Source organism: Podarcis cretensis (genome assembly GCF_951804945.1).
Source record: "Podarcis cretensis genome assembly, chromosome: 2".
Taxonomy (NCBI): domain Eukaryota; kingdom Metazoa; phylum Chordata; class Lepidosauria; order Squamata; family Lacertidae; genus Podarcis; species Podarcis cretensis.
In genome coordinates, this window is record NC_137171.1 from 53913822 (window position 1) to 53934112 (window position 20291).

The 20291-nt window shown below is 41.7% G+C and overlaps 1 protein-coding gene across 3 annotated transcripts in view; it reads right to left on the reverse strand.

Annotated features, from left to right (window-relative positions):
• The window catches only part of STK32A (serine/threonine kinase 32A), a 71784-nt gene that overhangs the window by 42031 nt on the left and 9462 nt on the right, over window positions 1-20291 (reverse strand). For all 3 annotated transcript variants that reach the window (XM_079967994.1, XM_079967995.1, XM_079967996.1), the window contains exons 2-4: window positions 18508-18674; window positions 2738-2793; window positions 1638-1789 (exon numbers count right to left, since the gene is read on the reverse strand). In XM_079967994.1, the coding sequence (XP_079824120.1) occupies window positions 1638-1789; window positions 2738-2793; window positions 18508-18559 (260 nt within the window). In that variant the 5' untranslated portion in view covers window positions 18560-18674. The remainder of the gene's footprint in view (window positions 1-1637; window positions 1790-2737; window positions 2794-18507; window positions 18675-20291) is intronic.

Below are 20291 nucleotides of genomic sequence, written 5' to 3' on the forward strand. Positions count from 1 at the left end.
ACCCTATTCCATCCTTCCTGTTTCAGGGCCACTGAAAGGGGGAAAACACACTAAATCAAAGAAAAAAGGAAGAATCAACATGCCTTATAAGTGTGCTGATTTCATTGCTGATGGCACGCAAGCTACTGAAAATGAACTGTGCCCCCATCAAGTGTCCTCAGAGAAAGAACTGTTACAGACATTTCCCCAAGATATCGATCTGGTTTCATAGTCTGCCCTGCAGCAGGGTGACTTGACCTTATTCAGGTGGCACCATGTGGGGACAGGGAGGAAACAGATAAAGGCAGGAATTGGTATCTGAAAGGTACAGCGATGTCCCTAGTAGTAGGCAGTGTGGCTAGATGCCAAAGAAGGCAGGGTTCCTGAACCTTTACAGAGTTATGCAGAAGACAGATTTTCAGCAATTATTAAAGGTGCAGGAGCCCTGTTCCCTTTTGAAAACTGACTGTGCTAATGAATGGAATGAACAGGTGGAATTTGAGTTCTGCAACAGGTGGCAATATGCCTTGGGCCATGCCAAACACTTCACCCAAGTTGTAGTGTAGTGGGCCAAATCTGCTTCAGTAGAGGAGAGCTTTTGTGCTGCAGTGGTTGGAATGTTGGACTAGGACCCGCAAGATCGGGATTCAAACCCCTGATTGGCCCTGAGGCTCACTGGGTGTCCTTGGGCCAGTTACTTTACAAGCCTTTGCAATGAGGAGTCACCAATCTTTTGGTGTCCATGGGCACATCTTTTGGACCTCATGCACAGCACAACGTAATCTTTGTCGGATTCCAGCTCTCATCAGCTGCATCACATAGCACAGAAAGCACAAAGAAATGGGGGAAATGGGCAGCAGAAAGCAAAGCAGAAGGTTTATTATGAATCTATTGTCAACTAGTGCTAGCCTGAATGATAGCTTGTTACATTCTCTAAAATTATCACATGAAAATAATGACAAAGGTTTTGGGCAGGTGAGGAGATCCTAGCCAAAGGGCCACATCAACCCCTTCTCCAGACTTGTATAAATCACATGGAATTCCTTGAGACTATAATTTCAGGCTGCAGATGGGAGACTATAAACTGGAATATTCTCCAAGAAACCAATGGAAAACCAGCAGTATAGGCAGGGGGCTCTATTTAAGCCTTCTCCCCAAAGGCACAAATTTTCCAGGTACAGGTAGTTGTTTTCAAAAGTGACGTTCCTTTGCACTACCAAAGTATATTTCCTATTCAAAACAGTCACGGTCCTAGATCTGACACATCTGCTGTTGGGTCAAAATGCTACATTTATTTATTTTACTGTGAAAGAAATAAAGGGCAAACAGCATGGCACTTCGATGCCTCAAGCCAGGAAGAACGCTGCCAGTTATAAAAGGAGCTGAACAGGGGGCTCTATTATCCAGGCCCTGCCTAAGACATGAGTTTAAACCACAGGCAGTCCAGGGACCTGTTGTTTCTCTCAAAGGCCACTCAAAGAAAACTAGGTTATACGTAGAAAAGAAAAGAAAAAAGGGCCAGCCAGGCAACAAGTACTGTATTTTGGAAACCAATAATGGTAAATAAGGTTAAATTGAAACAAACAGAACCAGGTTTCCAGAAAAGTGAAGGCAACCTCCTCCCAGGAAAATAATGGGAAATATGGTGCTCAGCTTACCACAAATTCACAAGGAAAGGGTGTTCCAATCCCTGCATGATCTGTAGCTCCTTGAAGACATTTCTCACTTCATTCCGTTCCACACACTTTTGCTTGTTCATATATTTCATGGCGTACATTTTCTTGGTGTCATTCTTCTGGACTATGCAAACCTAGCAAGGAAAAACCAAGGCGGAAACATGGTGCAAACTGTAGCATTGCGTTGTGCTGAGGACATTCATGTATCCTACCCTAACTTAGCAATACACCTTATCCTACCTTAACAATGTACATTGCTAAATTGCCACCTCATTTTTCTAGATCCTGCTCTTCCCCACCATATACAAACAAACGCACAGGCACGCTGCTGAGAAGAGTCACCAACTAACTGGACATGTCGCCACTGTAAATGAGTGGGACTAAGGTGAAACTGTGTCCAATGCTTGGTTTATTAATTGGTCTGATGAACTATGTTTTCCCAAACTGATTTGCCTCACATTCGCATAGGCCTCACCCACCTCTCACCGTTCTTTAGCCTTCTTCATCACATTATACCTATTCTTGGTGGGCAAAGTGGCCCTGATAGCTTCCAGATACAGATCTTGACATAAAAATAAGAACTAATGAGAACACAGCAGCCTTAAAATCACATTAAAATACCACACAAAAGGCATCTTAAGTACACATCCTGTTCCCCTTTGGCAAAAATGTAGAGGCTGTACAGGACCAGGCTCAAAGAACTAGGCTCGCACACCTCAAAAAGCATCGTGACTGTGCAAGAGAAGGGAGAAATGAGGCACAATGCCAGTGTGTCCTGAGTTGCTCTGGTGGAAAGTCTCCCTTTACCGGATGTTTACATATAAATTCAGCAGCCTGGTTTTATCAATAAGAACAGTTTAATATCCTGTAATATAATTTGAAGATTCTGAGCATATGAGGGACAAGGCTCTAATTCTTCCTGATGGTCTGAAAGATAAGGCTCAGCTTGTAGACACTGACAATGCAATATTATCTAAAACCTGCTTACTTGCTGTCCACCTTGTTATTTTAAGAATTATCTGTGGATAGCTACAGTCCCCACCACATGGAGCGATAGTTTTGTTTGCAAAAAAAAACCATACCTTTCCAAAGCTGCCTTTTCCAATGGCTCTCAAAATTTCAAAATGGTCGAAGGTGACTGTAAAGAAGAATAAAGGTTTTAAAAATGAAAGCCTGAGCTATTCAATATTTGAAATAACCAATTTCAGAATTATAATACAGCGGGGATAACCATTTGTTCCTTAGTAAGCGGGTCTAAACATTATATACTTCACTATTGCTTGAAATAATATTGTTGTTCTACATTTTTCAAAACTGATAAGATTCTATCTAATAGAATAAGTGCTCAATTTTTAAATGGAATCCTGTTTTATTACTATTTAAGGTAAGGGTATACAGAATGTAAAGAGCCATTTTTTCCACATATTTAGCTCTCTTTTCCCATACCCCTCTTCCCACATGTAGGAACACCAAATAACAGTTATCTTTTTGGATGAAGTTCTGCTGCATTGGGATACTATAAACATTCAAGTTACAAATGAATTTTATTTAGATAAAATGGTAAGAGGAAATATTTCCTGCAATATAAATTGCAGGAACAAACCCTAGTAGAATCTGTAGATCATTTGGTTAAAAATTAGATTTTTATTTTTTTGAAGGCTGAATAAATCTGGCAAGGCAGCCCAATATAAGCATCTGTGCAAGCAAGATAATTCCAGGATTACATTTACAAGCAAAATTGTGCTTCACCCTAAAATTTTAGTTTTTAGTTGTTGTTTTAAATCAACATATAACATATTAATGTAATAGCTTCAAAATCTTAAACTTTTGCACCAGTACTTTTGTCTCCTGCTCTGGTGCCGTGCTCCCACAGTGCCACTGTAATATGGTTTGCCATTATGTCCTTGTGCCACTACACGGCTTTTTCTGCCCTATCCCAAATAATTTTAAGCAGCCATCGGATACCAACCCACCATTCTTGAAACCTCATAAGTGGTTCTAGCAAGGCAGTACAGCTGCAGTTCTTAAATCTTTGAATTCTGCTCATACTAGCTAAAGTCCTCAGATGGAGATCAGGCAGCACTAAAGCCACAGAACTATTAGTGAAGAAATGATAATAATGAGAGCAGTCCAGTTGTCATACCGGGCACAAACGTAATAGCACTTAAACCTCATTAGGGGGCTGATTGGAAGCACCAATTCAAGGCTGTGGATTACTAACAGCGGCGGCTTTAATGATTGTGACCCCAGAACTGTCAGGTAATGCCAAAGTGACAGAGCCTGAAATTACAACATTTGCCTCATCCATCTGTGCATTTCCAACCAATTAAGAAGCGGAAGGAAATAGACCATGTGTATGACCTGCTTTTGACCGAAACTCCCTCCTGCAACAAGGGACAATACAGTTCAGAAAAGATGTCTGTAAAGTGTGATGGTGAACAGAGGATACAGTGAACAAGACAGCTTATTCTAGCTAGTCAGCCAGTACAAAGTATTCTAAACCATCTATGAACTGAATGGGGGGGGGGGTATTTGTGAGGGAACCTGACAATGTATGTAGCTTTTGAGAACCAAGTTTGGAGTCATGGGCGAGAGCTAGGCTAAAGACCCAGACGGCATGTGATTGCCTCTGTGTCCCTCTGTCTCTCTCTCTCAGCCATCCTACTTAATAGAACTGAAATGTCAAGCCTCCATTCTGATTCCTTATGACCTGTAGGGAGCCCACTGTCGTGATTTTTAATAGCAACCAGGAATCTTGACATGGAGGAGGAAGAACCAGGTGGATCAGGAACATCAGTGGATATTCTGTTCAAGTCACAGGTTCTGACACCAATATCCAGCCTGTCAGCCAGAAGCCCCTTGAACAGAGTCTCTAAAAACGAAGCCATTCCTCCCTCCCACAATATAGTACCCTTTGAACAAGATTCCCTGTGATACTGGCTTTCTTAACACCAAGGACCTCACAGTCACTGGTGGTGGCTCCCTAGTGCAGGTAACACACAAGTTAGGAGCTGACTGAGAGGTGAAGGAGTGCTAGACTCCAACCAGAGGAACACAGCCTTTAAGAATTCCTGGGAACAGGCTTTTACATATTTATGAACCACCTGAGTATTTCTTATCCAAATGACAGATGGTATATACATTATTTTAATCATAATCATCATCTGGACAGGCTTCAGATGACCTCCAGGCTTTGTTCTAGCAAGTTGTCTGCTATGAGCTATCCAAGGTCCTGCAATTTCAACATTACTCTGCCTGTTACCTACCCGACAAGCCATTCTCAAGCATTCATTGTACTACCTGGGCTCCAGCTTCAACAGGATAGGACATTCATATAGGAACTTGAAAATATAGCTTCTAGTTTTACTGGTCTCTCTTATGCTTGGATTAGCCATTGCCTATTGCAGCACACATTTAATAATGTCAGCCCCTCTGTTCACTAGTGAACATTGGGAGGAAATTGATTTAATTAAGTATCTCCGTACGCTTAATTCATCTCATAATGACAAAATCATCATGAACGACAGTTATGGAAAACAGACATTTTCTGAATTGCCCAGGAAGACAAATGAAGTAACATTCTAGTCAATACAAATCAAAGGCTTGCAGGATATGTTTTGTGATGCTGGCACGTAATACTTTCTCCCGATCCTGCAAATGAGCAGCAAAACATTTTTCATGTGGAACAGCACAACCGAAGCTCCTCATTTGCTGATAAAAGTAAGTCTTAAAAATAGCTCCCAACATGCTAATATCCATCAAGAAGTAATTATGTATGTTTAAATTGCTAAAAATCCACACATATCCCTCAATACAGTATTAAAACACTATAGCTAGCCACTTAAAAAATACTGCCCCATAATTCCATACATGGCCAACTAGAGGAAATTTGGATGGCTTTGAACAAGCTTTGTTAGAAGACAGGAATGGCCAGAACTAGGGGTTCTTACAATCAAACAACTGATACACACAAAATAGTTCTCCTCCCTATTATATGAATCAGAGTTACCCAAATTTCCTAATTTACTATGTTCAGTATATAAATGTACTGGATTATTTGTTATTCCCATAGTTACCGAAAGAGAATTTGGAGACTGCCTCTAAAGGCACCTCTTAACTGTTCATAAGTTCCTCTATTCCAAAGCAATAAGGAAAGGAACAGAAGTTCTCTCCTGTGCTCTAAACCAGGCATGGCCAAACTTGGCCGTCCAGATGTTTTGGGACAATTCTCATCATCCCTGACCACTGGTCCTGTTAGCTAGGGATGATGGGAGTTGTAGTCCCAGTTTGGCCATGCCTGCTCTAAACTGAAGACAGAAAACTCGTACCTGGTCCCTCCCTGCTTCAAATGTCTTGATAAATCAATACCCTAAAACAGGTATGGGCTCCAGTTGTTGTCAGACCTCAGTTCCCATTATTTTTAGAGTTCAAGAGAGCTGGAGTTCAACAGCATCTGGAGGGTCGCTAGTTCTCCATCCTTGTTCTAAATCCTCTGAGAATACTTACCTTCTCCCTCAATTTCTGTTGCTTGACAGCACAGCTTAGACAAGAGTGGAAAAGCCAATATCTTGGGACTTGTCTCCTAGTGAAGTGGTTCAGTTTCGCTAAGTGTATCTGATCTCTACAAATGCAGATGGAGGTCCATATGAATAAATGGTTCCTAGACAAAAAAAACTCTCTTCCACATATTAAACTATGCATGCAAAGGATAAGGGTTCTATTTAGATTTCTATGTGGATGAATACCTTTTTCTCATGGAGGAACTTCCCACCTGATATCTGAAGTGGTACAGCCCACTGGTGTTCAGCTGGTGGGCTGCAACTCACTACTGAGTTGTGGCCTAATTCAAGTGGGTTGCAACAGCCGCATTAAAGGTAATGGGTAAAGGGACCCCTGACAGTTAAGTCCAGTCATGGCCGACTCTGGGGTCTGTAGGCCAAGGGAGCCGGCGTTTGTCCGCAGACAGCTTCTGGGTCAGGTGGCCAGCATGTCTAAGCTGCTTCTGGCAAACCAGAGCAGCACACGGAAACGCTGTTTACCTTCTCGCCGGAAGGTATTTAGCTACCTATTTATCTACTTGCACTTTGCGCTTTCAAACTGCTAGGTTGGCAGGAGCAGGGACCAAGCAACGGGAGCTCACCCCATCGCAGGGATTCAAACCACCAACCTTCTGATTGGCAAGCCCTAGGTAAGAATTATTTTAAGATACTGGTCCCACAAATGCATGTATGGGTTAAAGGTGGGTTCCGGGTCAGAAAAGGTTGACGATTACTGGTATAACGTGTTGAGAACTAAGTCTCAGTTTCAAGGGCATGTGAAGGACAAGCAGATTAAATTGTGCAATAGGAGTTGGTGGTAGCATTATCTAAGTTTGTAGTATATGCATTGCTGGGCAGAACAAGTGGCATGTAAACTTGCAGTCTAGTTTCACCAGATAAAACTAACAAATTATAAAGAGACATTTTCTTCTGTTTCTTATCTGTTATCAGTTTTGGCCTGTTGAAAACCATCAAGACAGGACTTTTTGACGTTCTGTAGGTGAAGATAGTATTTACACTATATTGTGATTTCAGACTTATAGACCATTATGCCTGGTGCCAACAACTATGGATACTGAGGCCACTTTGTGAGCTAGTATGGTATGACACATCATTTCTGTTTTTAACCTTTCTGTAAATCAGCAGCTGTGTCTTCTTTGAGTAAATATCAAGGAAAAATAATGCCATCATTGTTTTTCTACTTGTGGACAAGTAAAGCCCCTTGAGGTATCTGTTTCAAGGAAAGCAATTAAGCAATTAACCCAATAACTGGAACACCTAGAACAGTGTAAAATGTGAAATCTAATCCCTGTGCTGGGCCCAGAGATGTGGGGTAGAGCATTTCCCAAAACGGAAAAGCTTCTGAAAACTTTTCCAGTGCTTAATTTTTCTATGGAAAATTCCACATTTCACAAGTTCAGTAGTAGCAATGAATGGATGACTTCCAATTGCAAAAAAAAAAAAAGGCAAGCTAACAGTTGCAAAGTTTTTACCTTTGTTTAGTAAGTACAAGTAAAATAAATATGCTAAATTACATCACTTTCTAGCATCTTGCATAGGACTGCACACACACGCCCATTCTTCCCCAGTTCAAGTAACCTCCTGTAACCTCCAGTACCAACTCAACAAGTTTATCTACTGTTAGGCAGCAGAGATGTCTAACACACCAGCAGAATTCTGATTGCCACCCGCAACTTCAGCAGCAAAAGTACAAATGTTCTGTATCACATGAATTTGTCCCTCAGTCATTTTCTACAGGCTAGAATAACATGGTGATCACCGCTACTTTTCTATCAGAATCTACACTGATCTTGTAGCCAGTATACAGGTAGAAACCATCCAGGCAGATTCTAGTCCAGACGTAGCATCAGACATTAGTAATATATTTCAGAGCAGTAGCCTCACTGCATGTTCAGCACAAAGGCATTTGTGATGTGGATGAGCATGCAGGACAATTTCAGTTTCACAGAGCAACATGCACAAGCCTCTTGAGTGAAAATGGCCTTAGGTGGTAACCCTATAAACATTTCCTTGTGGAGTAAGTCTCACACTTGCTCTTACTTCCAAGTAAAAATGCATAGGATTGAACTATTAACAATGTAGCTATTACACATTAACTGCTGGGTACTAAGCCCTTATGAATCACTAGCCAAGTTATTTTGGAAGTCTGGTCACAGATACACCCACACACCCATACCAACAAAGCTGCTTCTGAACACTTTGGAAAATCTAATAGCAAAGAATAATCCCAAACGCTGGCCTAGTCCCATAGAAAATGAACCCCGGTTTTTCCAGGTCTTTATCTTGATCTCACCACTGGAAGTCAAGAATGACCACAAATGGGATCACTGACTCCTTAAGCTGCAAATAATAGGTTTCTGTGGCTAGATTGATATTGGGATAAGCAAATTAAAAGGGAAAGACCTCATAGGTTCACAGTGTATTTTAAAGTTGCTCAAGGAAGCAGACTGAGAAAAGAAACAAAGGCATATTGATATCCAGCAATGACTATAATCACCAAGGACAGGAATATAGATGGATAGGTCATAGTGATTAGGAAGAGTGACTGGCGTAATATAAAGTTGGTCCAATGAAGACACATTCTGGGAACAGTCAGGGAGACAGAGCACACCAGCAATTTTCTCTGCTTATTTGCAGAGCTGGCACTGGGAAGTTGCAAAAAGAATGAGCTGGGAAGCCTGCAGTTCAAATTTCAGCACCCCCAAAATTCTCTTGATGACTGTCAGCAAGGCATTAGCCCACATCTGCAATGCAGGGATAATAACCCTGGCCTGCCTTACATGGCTGTTGTAAGGATTTTGATACAATTATATATGTGGAGCCCTTAGTGGGGCCAAAAAAATGGGATGAATATGTTTTTATTGTGTTTAAATAACTAATTAAAAATAGTATGTGGCATGCTTGAGTGAACCCTACTGGTCTTTCTCTTGAACCCTGCTGCCATATCACCACTATAGCACCTGCATGGTGAAACACAGTGGCACTTGGAGCCGAAGAATCCTTGCTTCAAGACACTCCACAACATTAAGACAACGTCTAGACTCTGAGGCTTGGTGGCACCTCCATCCATACTACTGCCTCAGCTGTTGGTTCCATCGCCTAGTCCTTTCCTTGCTGCTGCAGTATCTCTGCCTGGACACCCTAAACCACTGTGTACCCACATGTATTCACTATGTGTCCACTTGCAATCTACAACAGCACTTGCTTGCTCCTAGAGCAGACAACTGCAGAACAGACCTTCCAGAGACAAACATAACCTTGGTTTAGAAACAAATGTCAGGCAGCTGCCTGACAAGATGGGGAACACACCAGTTGGAGGTGTCCAATATTGCACAAAACTGGCCTTTAATTGCCTCTGGAAATCAGGTAATTGCCTCTGCTATAATTATTGTGAAAATGTATTTGAAGAGTTCAATTAATGGCAAGAAAACCCAAATATTGAAGAGCTTAACCTGTCAATAGTGAGATAAATTACTTTTGGCAAGTAATTAGAATCAGATATTTCCCTATAAATTGCATTTCCTTAATTATGCAGGCCAGAAACAGTGTGTGTGTGTGTATCACAGCTATATTCACAACTATGGGGCAAGTCCCCTTTGCCATTTTCATCCCTGTATAAATTAGTTCTCTGTACCTTTACCACGTAGTATCATCATCTCAAATGGGACTTGAACATTAATGCGCTTTGCAAGGGCTCTTGATGAAGTGATTGTGTCTTTTCTTACAAAATCTAAGAGAATATCAGTCTTTTGCTCTTGCAATATGACTCCATTCTACAAATGTTTTGCCAGTTTAAATAGCTTGGATCTGTGTGGAAAAATCTACAGATCAGCATTTGGGATGAAAATGATGATGATGATGATGATGATGATGATGATGATGATGATGATTTTAACTGTTTGGACAGCAGTAGGTTTAGAGTTGAGATGCAATTGTTCATTTTTTTTTCTTCAACTTTCTTTTCTCACTGGACACTTCCAGAAATATGTTTATCTTAGGGTGGCTGCTCCTCATGCATGCAGTTTTTTGCAGCATCCACACAACATTTATAGCATCAAAATGCCAGCCCGTATTTCCCCACCCCATTTAATCAGTATTTATCCTTTCCAGGAAAAATGCAGTAAGTTTTTTTTTTAAAGACACACACAAACAAAAACCTATCGCCAACAACTTGCTTACAATATCTTATTGACACATTATATACCCTTAGATAATGTTGAGCACTTGAGTCTTGAACACTTCTGAAAAACAATCTAGGAAACCTTTAAGTAATTGCATTTGCTTGCCATGCCCCCACCCCCAAATTGGCAAGCAAATTCATTATATGGAATTATGGTACATGGGATCATCCCATTTTATCTAACCACCTGCAGCAAGTGGCTTGCCCAAAGCCATTCAATGAACTTCATGGAAGTTCACTGAATGTTGGATGAATCAGGACAAGCAAAAGAAAGTACTTCTTCACACAACTATGAATTTCATTTCTTCACAGGTTAGTGATAGCCACCACCTTGGATGACCTTAAATGAGGATTAGACAAATTCATGAAGGATAAGGCTATCAGTGGGTACCAGTATCAATGGCTATGTTCTACCACCACTGTTGAAGGCAGTATGCCTCTGAATGCCAGCTGCTGGGAATCACAAAAGGAGAGAATGCTCTTTTGCTCAGGTCTTGCTCTTGGGTTTCGCATAGGCATCTGGCCGGCCATTGTGAGAATAGCCACTGGTTAAAACAGCAGGGCTCTGGTTTTAAATATTGAGCAGAGGTCAGATTATTTAACCACTACAAAACTGTCCTCTTGAGTGGCCTTGGGCAAGTAATTTCCCTCTGTTTTTGTGGCAATGAAACAGAGCAACCACACGTAGCCTGCCCCAAGCAAGTTGAAGGAAATGGTGCTGTTCCAATGCATCATTCTTTTATTCTCTTTTTAAAACCAATCGCATACTACCCTTCTTCTACTCTAATAACAATAGCAGGGCCATGCATCATAGATGAACAGGGATTTGAGCCCAGATCTTCCCATTCCTATCCCAACACTCCATACAAATACTTATCTAGCTGATTAATTGTGTCACAGATAACTTGGTTCTGCTTCCCCTCTCCCCAAATAAAGCCTGCCTCTCTTAAATAAATCCTGGCTATGCCCATGACTCAGTGACAGAGTCCGTCTTGAAAAGTCACTTGCTAAAATTCATTTAATCATTGTTGTTTTTCTAGAGATGGGCACGGAGAGGAGAGGAGAGTTCAGAGAGGAGAAAGTGAGTTAATTAAATTTGAGGCTCTAACCGAAATGTATTCTTTTGTTAGCTCCCATCCCCTAAAGAGGCATACCTTCAATGCACTGGTCCAACCGACATGAATAATGAATCCCTTGATACTGTAACCTGAACACCAGCAGTGACATAAGTGATAAATGTTTACTGATAATGACTTGCCATGCCAATATGCGGAAAGAAGAAAAGGTGCTGGCAAATTCAACAGAAGCATCTTTTACTAGGACGTTGTTATTATTTAGCTACCCGAACCTGATGTGTTCCTTGTTGCTTTAAGGCTAAGCTAACAGACAAAGGAAAAACAGGACTTGGAAAATCAGTGTTGCAGCAAAAAATGCTGGCAGCAAATGCGCCAATCAACACGCCACTTCTGTGCTCCTGTTTTCCTAACTGGAAATGAGTATAAAACAGTTGTTATATTAGATTAAATGCTGTTTGTCAGTACACCTTTCACCCACAAGCCCAAAGTACACAGAATCACAGAGCACTAGCAACATTACTTACCCTAAGTGAATTAATTCCTAAACTTCACTGCCTAAACTACAGATGGACAGCTACTGCAAGGATAAGTGGCAGAATCACCTTGGGACAGAAGGAAGAGGGATTGTGCCATATACCAAGCCCTGATGGCTGCATTTTATTGTAATGCATCCAAGGGTGGCATTCTCTAATACTTTGGGATTATGACCAAAAGGGTGGCTATGAGTCAGTATCTCTTGGTTGAAATTATTGTTATTGTTATTACTCTGCCTTTTTCCTTTTTCCTTTTGAGTCTGATGGGACTCAAGGCAGCTTACAGATAAAAACAAGAACTGCAAAAAACATATCAAAAGCAATTATTTAAATATAATTAAGCATTAATAGAATCAAAACTATATACATATATAAAATCTGTTTAAAAGATACCCATAATTACAATAAAAACAGCATGGCACCAACCCTTTAATTAAAATGAATCAATTCCCCAAGTCAATTCATCTGCTAGTGGAGCGACAACCAGGAAGGAGCCAGCTTTCCTAGGGAGTTCCAAAGTCTGGGAGCAGCTACTGAGAAGTCCCTTTCCTGCATCTCCACCAATCATGCTTGTGAAGGTAGCGGGACCTGGAGAAGCGCCTCCCCTGAAGATCTCAAAACCCAGGCAGGTTCGCGTATAGTCAAAACACATCGGGTTCAATGGCATGTAGGATTGCCAAAGTCTTTTTCCTGGATGCCCACCATTATTATTATTATTATTATTATTATTATTATTATTATTATGCCAAGTGCATAAAGCTGAATGAGCACAAGTTAAATGTGCATAAGTTGTGAGCAACCTGTACTTCAGAATGAAATGAGAACCAAGAGAAGGCTCATGCTCTGACTAAAGGTGAAAGCTGCAGGTAGAGGAGACACAAAGATTTGGTCCAAACCAGAACTAAATGCAGGCTGAAAAGGAGGAAGCTTGAAGGGGAAAAGATGGGAATAAACAGGGAAGGGTAAACAGGATACGGTGAAGCGTGTCCAAATGATCCAAACACAAGTTTTGAGATGGTGGTGAATCAGGGGAAGAGGGGAGGCTCAATTAGTCCATTTTCAGACTGGAGTTTGTGGCTCTATTCTGTATTTAGTTTCTGCACACATTTCCAGGAATAAACACCCATGATCAAGCAGCCCCTTTTATTAATCAGGAAGCAACCACTTTCAGGCATCATAAAGATGCTGTTTATCAGTAGAAGTGCCAACTTGGGTCTGTTTTATGATTCCTTGAAGAACCTTAAAGACAGCCGTGAGGCTTCAAAAGCTGGCCCCTTTCATGGGAAAAGACCTCTCCTGTAAGATTGATGGTGTCTAGGCAGCAGATTAATCTTGAATACTGTTGCTGCATGGGTCACAGATCACAAAAGGCATAATGTGGTTGCTTAAATGTGAAATATTTTAAAGGAAGATCATCTTACCCACACAAGATTGCTGCCTCGCCTAACATTATGGATTTCCCTCATTGTCTCACACTTCCCTACAATGTAATGGATTCCCTTTAAAATATTGGTGTCTTAATTTTTTACAGTTACAGATAGGTAGCCGTGTTGGTCTGCCATAGTCAAAACAAAAAAAATTCCTTCCAGTAGCACCTTAAAGACCAACTAAGTTAGTTCTTGGTATGAGCTTTCGTGTGCATGCACACTTCTTCAGATACACACAGGTGTATCTGAAGAAGTGTGTATGCACACGAAAGCTCATACCAAGAACTAACTTAGTTGGTCTTTAAGGTGCTACTGGAAGGAATTTTTTTTGTTTTAATTTTTTACATCTTCATCTTGGGAGCACTACCCAGTGTTGCTGAGAAGTTTCCAGCTTCTTAAGGCTTTGTTGTAAGAAGAAGAAGATAGTCTGTATCCAAGTTACATGCTTGAAGAAAAGACTTGAGAAAGCCCTGCAGTTGGCAGATTTATCAACAAAGGTTTCTCACCATCAAAGGACTAGCACACTGTGGAAGTAACCTTAACCAGGGGGCTGCAGCAGCAAAGCCCAAGCACCTTAACCCTGCACCGTAGTGGTAATTTGGAGGTGGAAGGAACTCCTGGTCTGATCTCTGCTGCATTGCAGCACCATCACATGCAGGCATTTGGAGAGCATTGATGGCTGGCCTTTGGGTGTCTACTAGGGTTCATACTGTTTAGACAGGGTGTGCTGTATGATACAACTTTTTCTTTGGATGAACATGCAGTTGGTTAGATTGTGGTACTATTATCACCAAGGTTTGATCCCCATATGGGTCCATATTCCTGCTTTGCTGGGGGTTGGACTAGATGATCCTCAGGGTCCCTTCCAACTCTATGATTCTATGATATTTTATATTTGTATTGTTTTGCTCATTTTTTAAAATGTATTTTGCATTTTACTATTGCTTAGGGCCAACTCTGGGTATATGAAGTGGTATATAAATACTACAAACAAAACTAAGCTAATCTATAGGGTGGTACAGCAGCTTTCAACCCAGTGAGATTCAAGTGAAACAAAGATCTACAGTGTCCCGATAAGGCTATGTAATGTTATCTACTCTGGTCTGGTTTCCTGAGTCTGAGTGACACTGAAGACTGCCTATCCTTGCTTGACTGCTGGTTGAAGCATTTGCCTCCAGTCCACCAATCCTAACACTCTGCAGCCTCTTTTTCCACAGAGCTTAAAGCAGCATGAATGGGGGAATACCTGCTCATGGTGTGCCTGTTCATCCCACTTCCGCCTCTTTTAGAAAGGCTGTGCAGGGTTTTTCTTGAATCTTTGCTTTGCCAGAACATACGTAGCTGCCATTCTAAGGAGTCAAGACTATTGGTTCATCCAGCTCAATATTGTCTACTCTGAGTGACAGTGGCTCTCCAGGGTTTTAGGCAGGGGGACATCTTCCTACGTGAGATGCTGGGAATTGAAACTGGGACCTGCTGCATGCAAGGCAGATGCGCTACCAATCAGCTAAGATCCCCTAAATCCCTGCACAACATATTGACCAGTATAAAATAAATATTTGTGTGCCATGAGAAGTGGTGCCGATGCCCCAATCAAACCACTTTCAACTGTTTTTAATGTGGATTCTTCCCACGTTTTTTCAGTATGCCTGTGTTTCTCAAACTCATCAGTTACTAGTGTTTATGCACACAGACACCCTATAAGTCTATGGGTACCATATCTGACTAAGACGGAGAGGGTGTACCATAAGACTACAGCATTTCCTACTCAGGTTTCCCACTCTCAGAAAAGTACAAAACAAAAACATCTATCAATACTGCTGAGACTGCACCAGAGACTGCTTTACAACAGATGCCAATACAAAATGCTTGCACGCACAAGAATATAATTTGCAGTTCCCAGGATAATTTCAGGGTGGCATTGCCCCATCATAGTTTTCAATTACTTTAATGCATGCATACACAAAACCAAAAAACCCAAACAATAGCACTATTAATTTTGAAACAAAGCCCACAGTCACTCTAGCCAAATATGGAGGGAATTGTTGTCCACGCACTTACTCAGCATTTAACACAGGGTCCAGCAGTACGGCATGCAGTAATGGAAATTATGACATTCAGAGGGCATCACCATAAATTTCCTAAGTACACAATCAACCTAATCATCAAATAATTTGTGCCAACAGTTCCATGCTTGAAATATCCATGCTTGCAGAGTGCACTGAGGATCAGAATTTTTTTTTTTTAATGAATGAAATTTGGTCTTAAGTTCATGGAGAGGAAATTGGCTGCAATGATTATTACAGAATCAGAACAAAATGATTTGGGAGATTAGAGAAGAATACACTACTGGAACAAATTGCTGTACTTTCAGAAGGAACAGCATTTAAGTGCACTGCAGGCACCATAAGAAGGGCTTTAGTTTCTTTTTTCCTGGCTAGAGAAGATGGGTCCTTTGATCTACACTTTCCTTGCTCTTCTGCTTCACTCCATACATTAGCCAGGCAAGACACCATAAAATTAGTATCTTTACCTGTGACACATTTCAAACACAGATATTACTTCCAAATTAGCATGTGCCTTCATAAATGTAGATGTGTGTATTTTGCCCTGTGCACACAGTGTAGGTGCCGAGCACCAGTCAGGGCTTTCTGGCATGAAGGTTGCCCAGCAAAACACATGCTTGGCATTAATCACATATGACAATGCACACACAGAGGCACGCAGAGTTTCCTACGCCAAAGTCATACCAATACCATTTCCCATATTGTGATGCAGCCCCCAGTTCCCTGCTTGTGTGTGTGTGTGTGTTATGTGTTTAATCCTCAAATGCTCTGGGCATCACAGGCAACTCCAACCTTGCATTCAATGATCACAAAATTACATTACGAAACAATTCCATCCGTGGTTAATTTCTCAGACCAAAGATGCCAGGGCTTCCTTAGAATAACTTCTCCTCAATACCAGAAGTATGCGTGTTGGCCGTGTAGCAAAACCAATCTGAGCATGGTTAAAGGCACTCAGTTATTACCTCACATGTTCCAGGGCTGAACCCTCAAGATAAGAACTGGCTCTAAACTGTGGTCAACTCCAACTCAGATTAAGTCCTGGGATTCCATGAGGACATGGACTGACCAGAGGCACAAGGGAGTCTTTGGCCTAAAGGCAGCCCAATTATCCGGCGCAGTGAGGGAGCAAGATTTGGAACAGAGCCTCAGCTACATGGGGGCCCTGCAGGACGCAAAACCCCGAACCGAAGTACAGGAGAGCATGATACGTGCTACTTTGCAGAACACTGTGCCAAAGTGTATCCAGTTCATTGCCCTGACCTTTCAGTTGCATCTCATTTCATGAGTTGCTACAAAAGTGCCTGTGTGAGCTGCTCTCAGGCCTCTTAGGTGAGCACAGCTTGCCTGGGTTGTGCAGACTCCCCCCTAAGCATCGTTCCCCTTTAAATCAGACGGAGGGAAAACCTGCTGTGTCAGCAGTGACTTTGTTGTGAAGAGTGACCGGCTCCAAAGCTGTTGGCAGAAGGAGGGGTCTTGTAGCGCCAGAACTTGTACTGAAAAAGAGCATTGCTCAAAGGAGACAGTTTAAAAGCCTCTTTTTTCCAAGGGGCAGGAACTGTTCAAGTCCCAGACACCTGGCACAAGGAAAAACAACAACAAAGTTCTGCAACCCCACTGTATAAGATTATAAATATATCTTTATACAGTGGTACCTCGGGTTAAGTACTTAATTCGTTCCGGAGGTCCGTTCTTAACCTGAAACTGTTCTTAACCTGAAGAACCACTTTAGCTAATGGGGCCTCAGAACGGCTGACATCATAAAAATAATACAATATACATAAAAACAAGCAATCAAACGATTAAAACGCACCCCAAAATTAATTCAAATAAATTGAAATTAAGATTAGACTGAACAAATGACAATCCTCAGATTAAAACTGAAAGCAGTTAATACTCGCCAGGACCAACTATTTCCACTGATATTACAGTGGTACCTCAGGTTAAGTACTTAATTCGTTCCAGAGGTCCATACTTAACCTGAAACTGTTCTTAACCTGAAGCACCACTTTAGCTAATGGGGCCTCATGCTGCTGCCGTGCCACCGGAGCACAATTTCTGTTCTCATCCTGAAGCAAAGTTCTTAACCTGAAGAACTATTTCTGGGTTAGCGGAGTCTGTAACCTGAAGCGTATGTAACCTGAAGCGTATGCAACCCGAGGTACCACTATATAAGTATATCTTTATAATTCCAAAATATATAGGTAGGAGCCATGCAAAAGTGGAAAAAAAACCCTGGAATAAGGAGGTGTTGCAGGAGTGAGTTTCATAGGGTTGAGTTTGCTTGTGATAGCTCTGGCATCAATCTAACAGCAACAACAATTTGTTTTTTGTACCCCGCCCATCTGCCTGGGTTGTCCAAGCCACTCTGGGTGGCTTCCAACAGAATATACAAAAACACAACAGAACATCACACATTAAAAGCTTCCCCATACACGTCTGCCTTCAAATGTCTATATAATGTTTATTCCTTTGACATCTGACGGGAGGTCATTCCACAAGATGGGCATCACTACTGAAAAGGCCCTTGCTCTGGATGGAAAATGCTAAAGGGAGAGGGCAGATTAGTGATTAGACCAAAAGCCCCGTTTCACCCCTGCGACATATTTTTCCACCTCCTTAAGGACTAATGGAGCCATTCGTGGTGGAGGTGGGGGGTTGGGGAGAAAGCACCTGAAAATAGGCATAATGTTTCGAGTCCTTGGAATGACTCTGAAATACTACCCAAGTTCTTTTGAATTTTGCTCCTCTTAAATAATGATATTTTACCATTTTAAAGTCCAAAAGAGCTTCATGCTACAAATTAAATTACCATCCAAACCAGATATTCATTTAGTTCCCCAAAGGGGGATTAACAACAATGACACAAATTGAAGAGATATCTGTGCTGCCTGGCCCGTGACTGAGAGGCAGTGCTTTAAAAGACGCTGCAATGTAGGATTTCTCAGGCACCTCTCTCTCCCAGTGTCTTACTGAACAAAGCTATTTCAAACACCACACAGTGTTCTTACCGTCTTCGTTCTCGTCAAACGGTGGTGACTTGCTGGAGGTGTTTGCGCCCATGTTGGATTTGGCTGGAAGCTCCTCACTTACATCATCCTTTAAATTCAAAGTGCTAAGAGCGAGTTATTAACTCACTCAGAGTTGGCAGATCTGTAGATCTTCCTGCTGGTGGACCCTAGTGGGGAGGGAAAAACAGAAAGGAGGGGGAGGACACAGCTGACATCAAAACTGAAAAACTGTATGAACCACACAAATTTGTCACATTTTGACAGGAGTGTTAATAAAAAATAAATGGAAAGGGGAGAGGCCCTTAAAAAGGACACACAAGGGCACTGATGCTGACAGATTTCTCTCTCTCCTAGGAGTAGACCTATTGACTTTTCTCTGACTACCTCAACAAGATCACCCCTACGTCTTTGCATGATTCTACTCGTGTGGCTGTCATCTTGCTTTCTATGCAGAACAGCCAAGCTTACCGGTATAAATTCTACTTGCTTATGAAAATCTTAATTCTGCTTCGGACTAAACATGAGAAACAGAGGGTGTGCCACTTCACCTTTGCTGCTCTCATTTGAAAGGAAGCATATTAAACTTTCTTATTGTATTCCCTGAAACTCCCCAGGGAGGAACACAGTACCATGTATATATTTGATCTCTTATTCCTCCAGCGTGTAAGCACAAACCTCTCTATCTGTGGAAAAGTAAGAAATTTGGCTGTCATGATTACTGACTCAGTTTATAATCATGATCCCTGCACTGCTCCCATGAAACCATTTTTATCTTGGTTTTATAGTCCTCATTCTATTTCAATAAAACTTCAACAACACAAAACCAGAGAGCCCCCACCATGTATATAAAACCAGTTACCAGAAAGCGTCTGTATTCACCTCTCTCCTCTTTTTTAAAAAAACACCTAGAAGCTACTTTATGAGGTGGTTAAGCACAATGAACGCATAAATCAGGCTAGATATTTTTCATTATGGTGCCTTGATTCATTGTCTCTTCCGCAGTCAGCTGGCTGCAGGACTGTCTGATACGCAACCCGGAAGCAGGGACCGAACTTCAAGCTTTTATGTGTAAACATAATTAATAAGGTCTCAGCCTGCCACACGTAAATGCAAGCAATGCAGAAAATGTTACTCTGGCCCCATCGGGTTTAGCAGGCTGAAAAGAAGTGCTTACCCACCTTGGAGGCAAGAAAAGGTTCAGCAACGGGCAATCAAAACCATCGAAGGGCTGGAGCAGCTCTCCTATGAGGAATGCTTACAGCATTTGAGGTTTTTTTGGACTTGGACCAGACAGCCCTTCAAATACAGGGCTGACCTCTGTAGAGCAGGACATATCACCAGCCTCTTGGGCTGGCTCTCACAGGACTGCAGGTTAGGTGGCAAGGAAGGACGAGGGCCACATACAGAAACTGCCACATACAGAACACTGGTCCCTCTAGCTCAGTTTTTCTACACTGACAGTGGCTCTCCAAGATTTCAGACAGGTGTCTCTTCCAGCCCTGCTTGGAGATGCTGGAGATTGAATCTGGGCCTTCTGCTTGCAAGGCAGATGCTCTTCAGCTGAGCCATGGCTCTTCTGCAAAGGACATTATCACAAAGGCCTGCATCAAAAGTGCACTGGTTATTTAATCATACCTTAGTTCTGTACCAGACATATCTCGTGACAATAGACTCAACTTTTTGCACAGGGGCCCCCAAATCCTCTCAACATCTTTCAGATGGTGGCACTGATTCAAAAAATAATTGATGCACATGTTAGCAAAGCTGTTTCTGTTGTTGTAAGA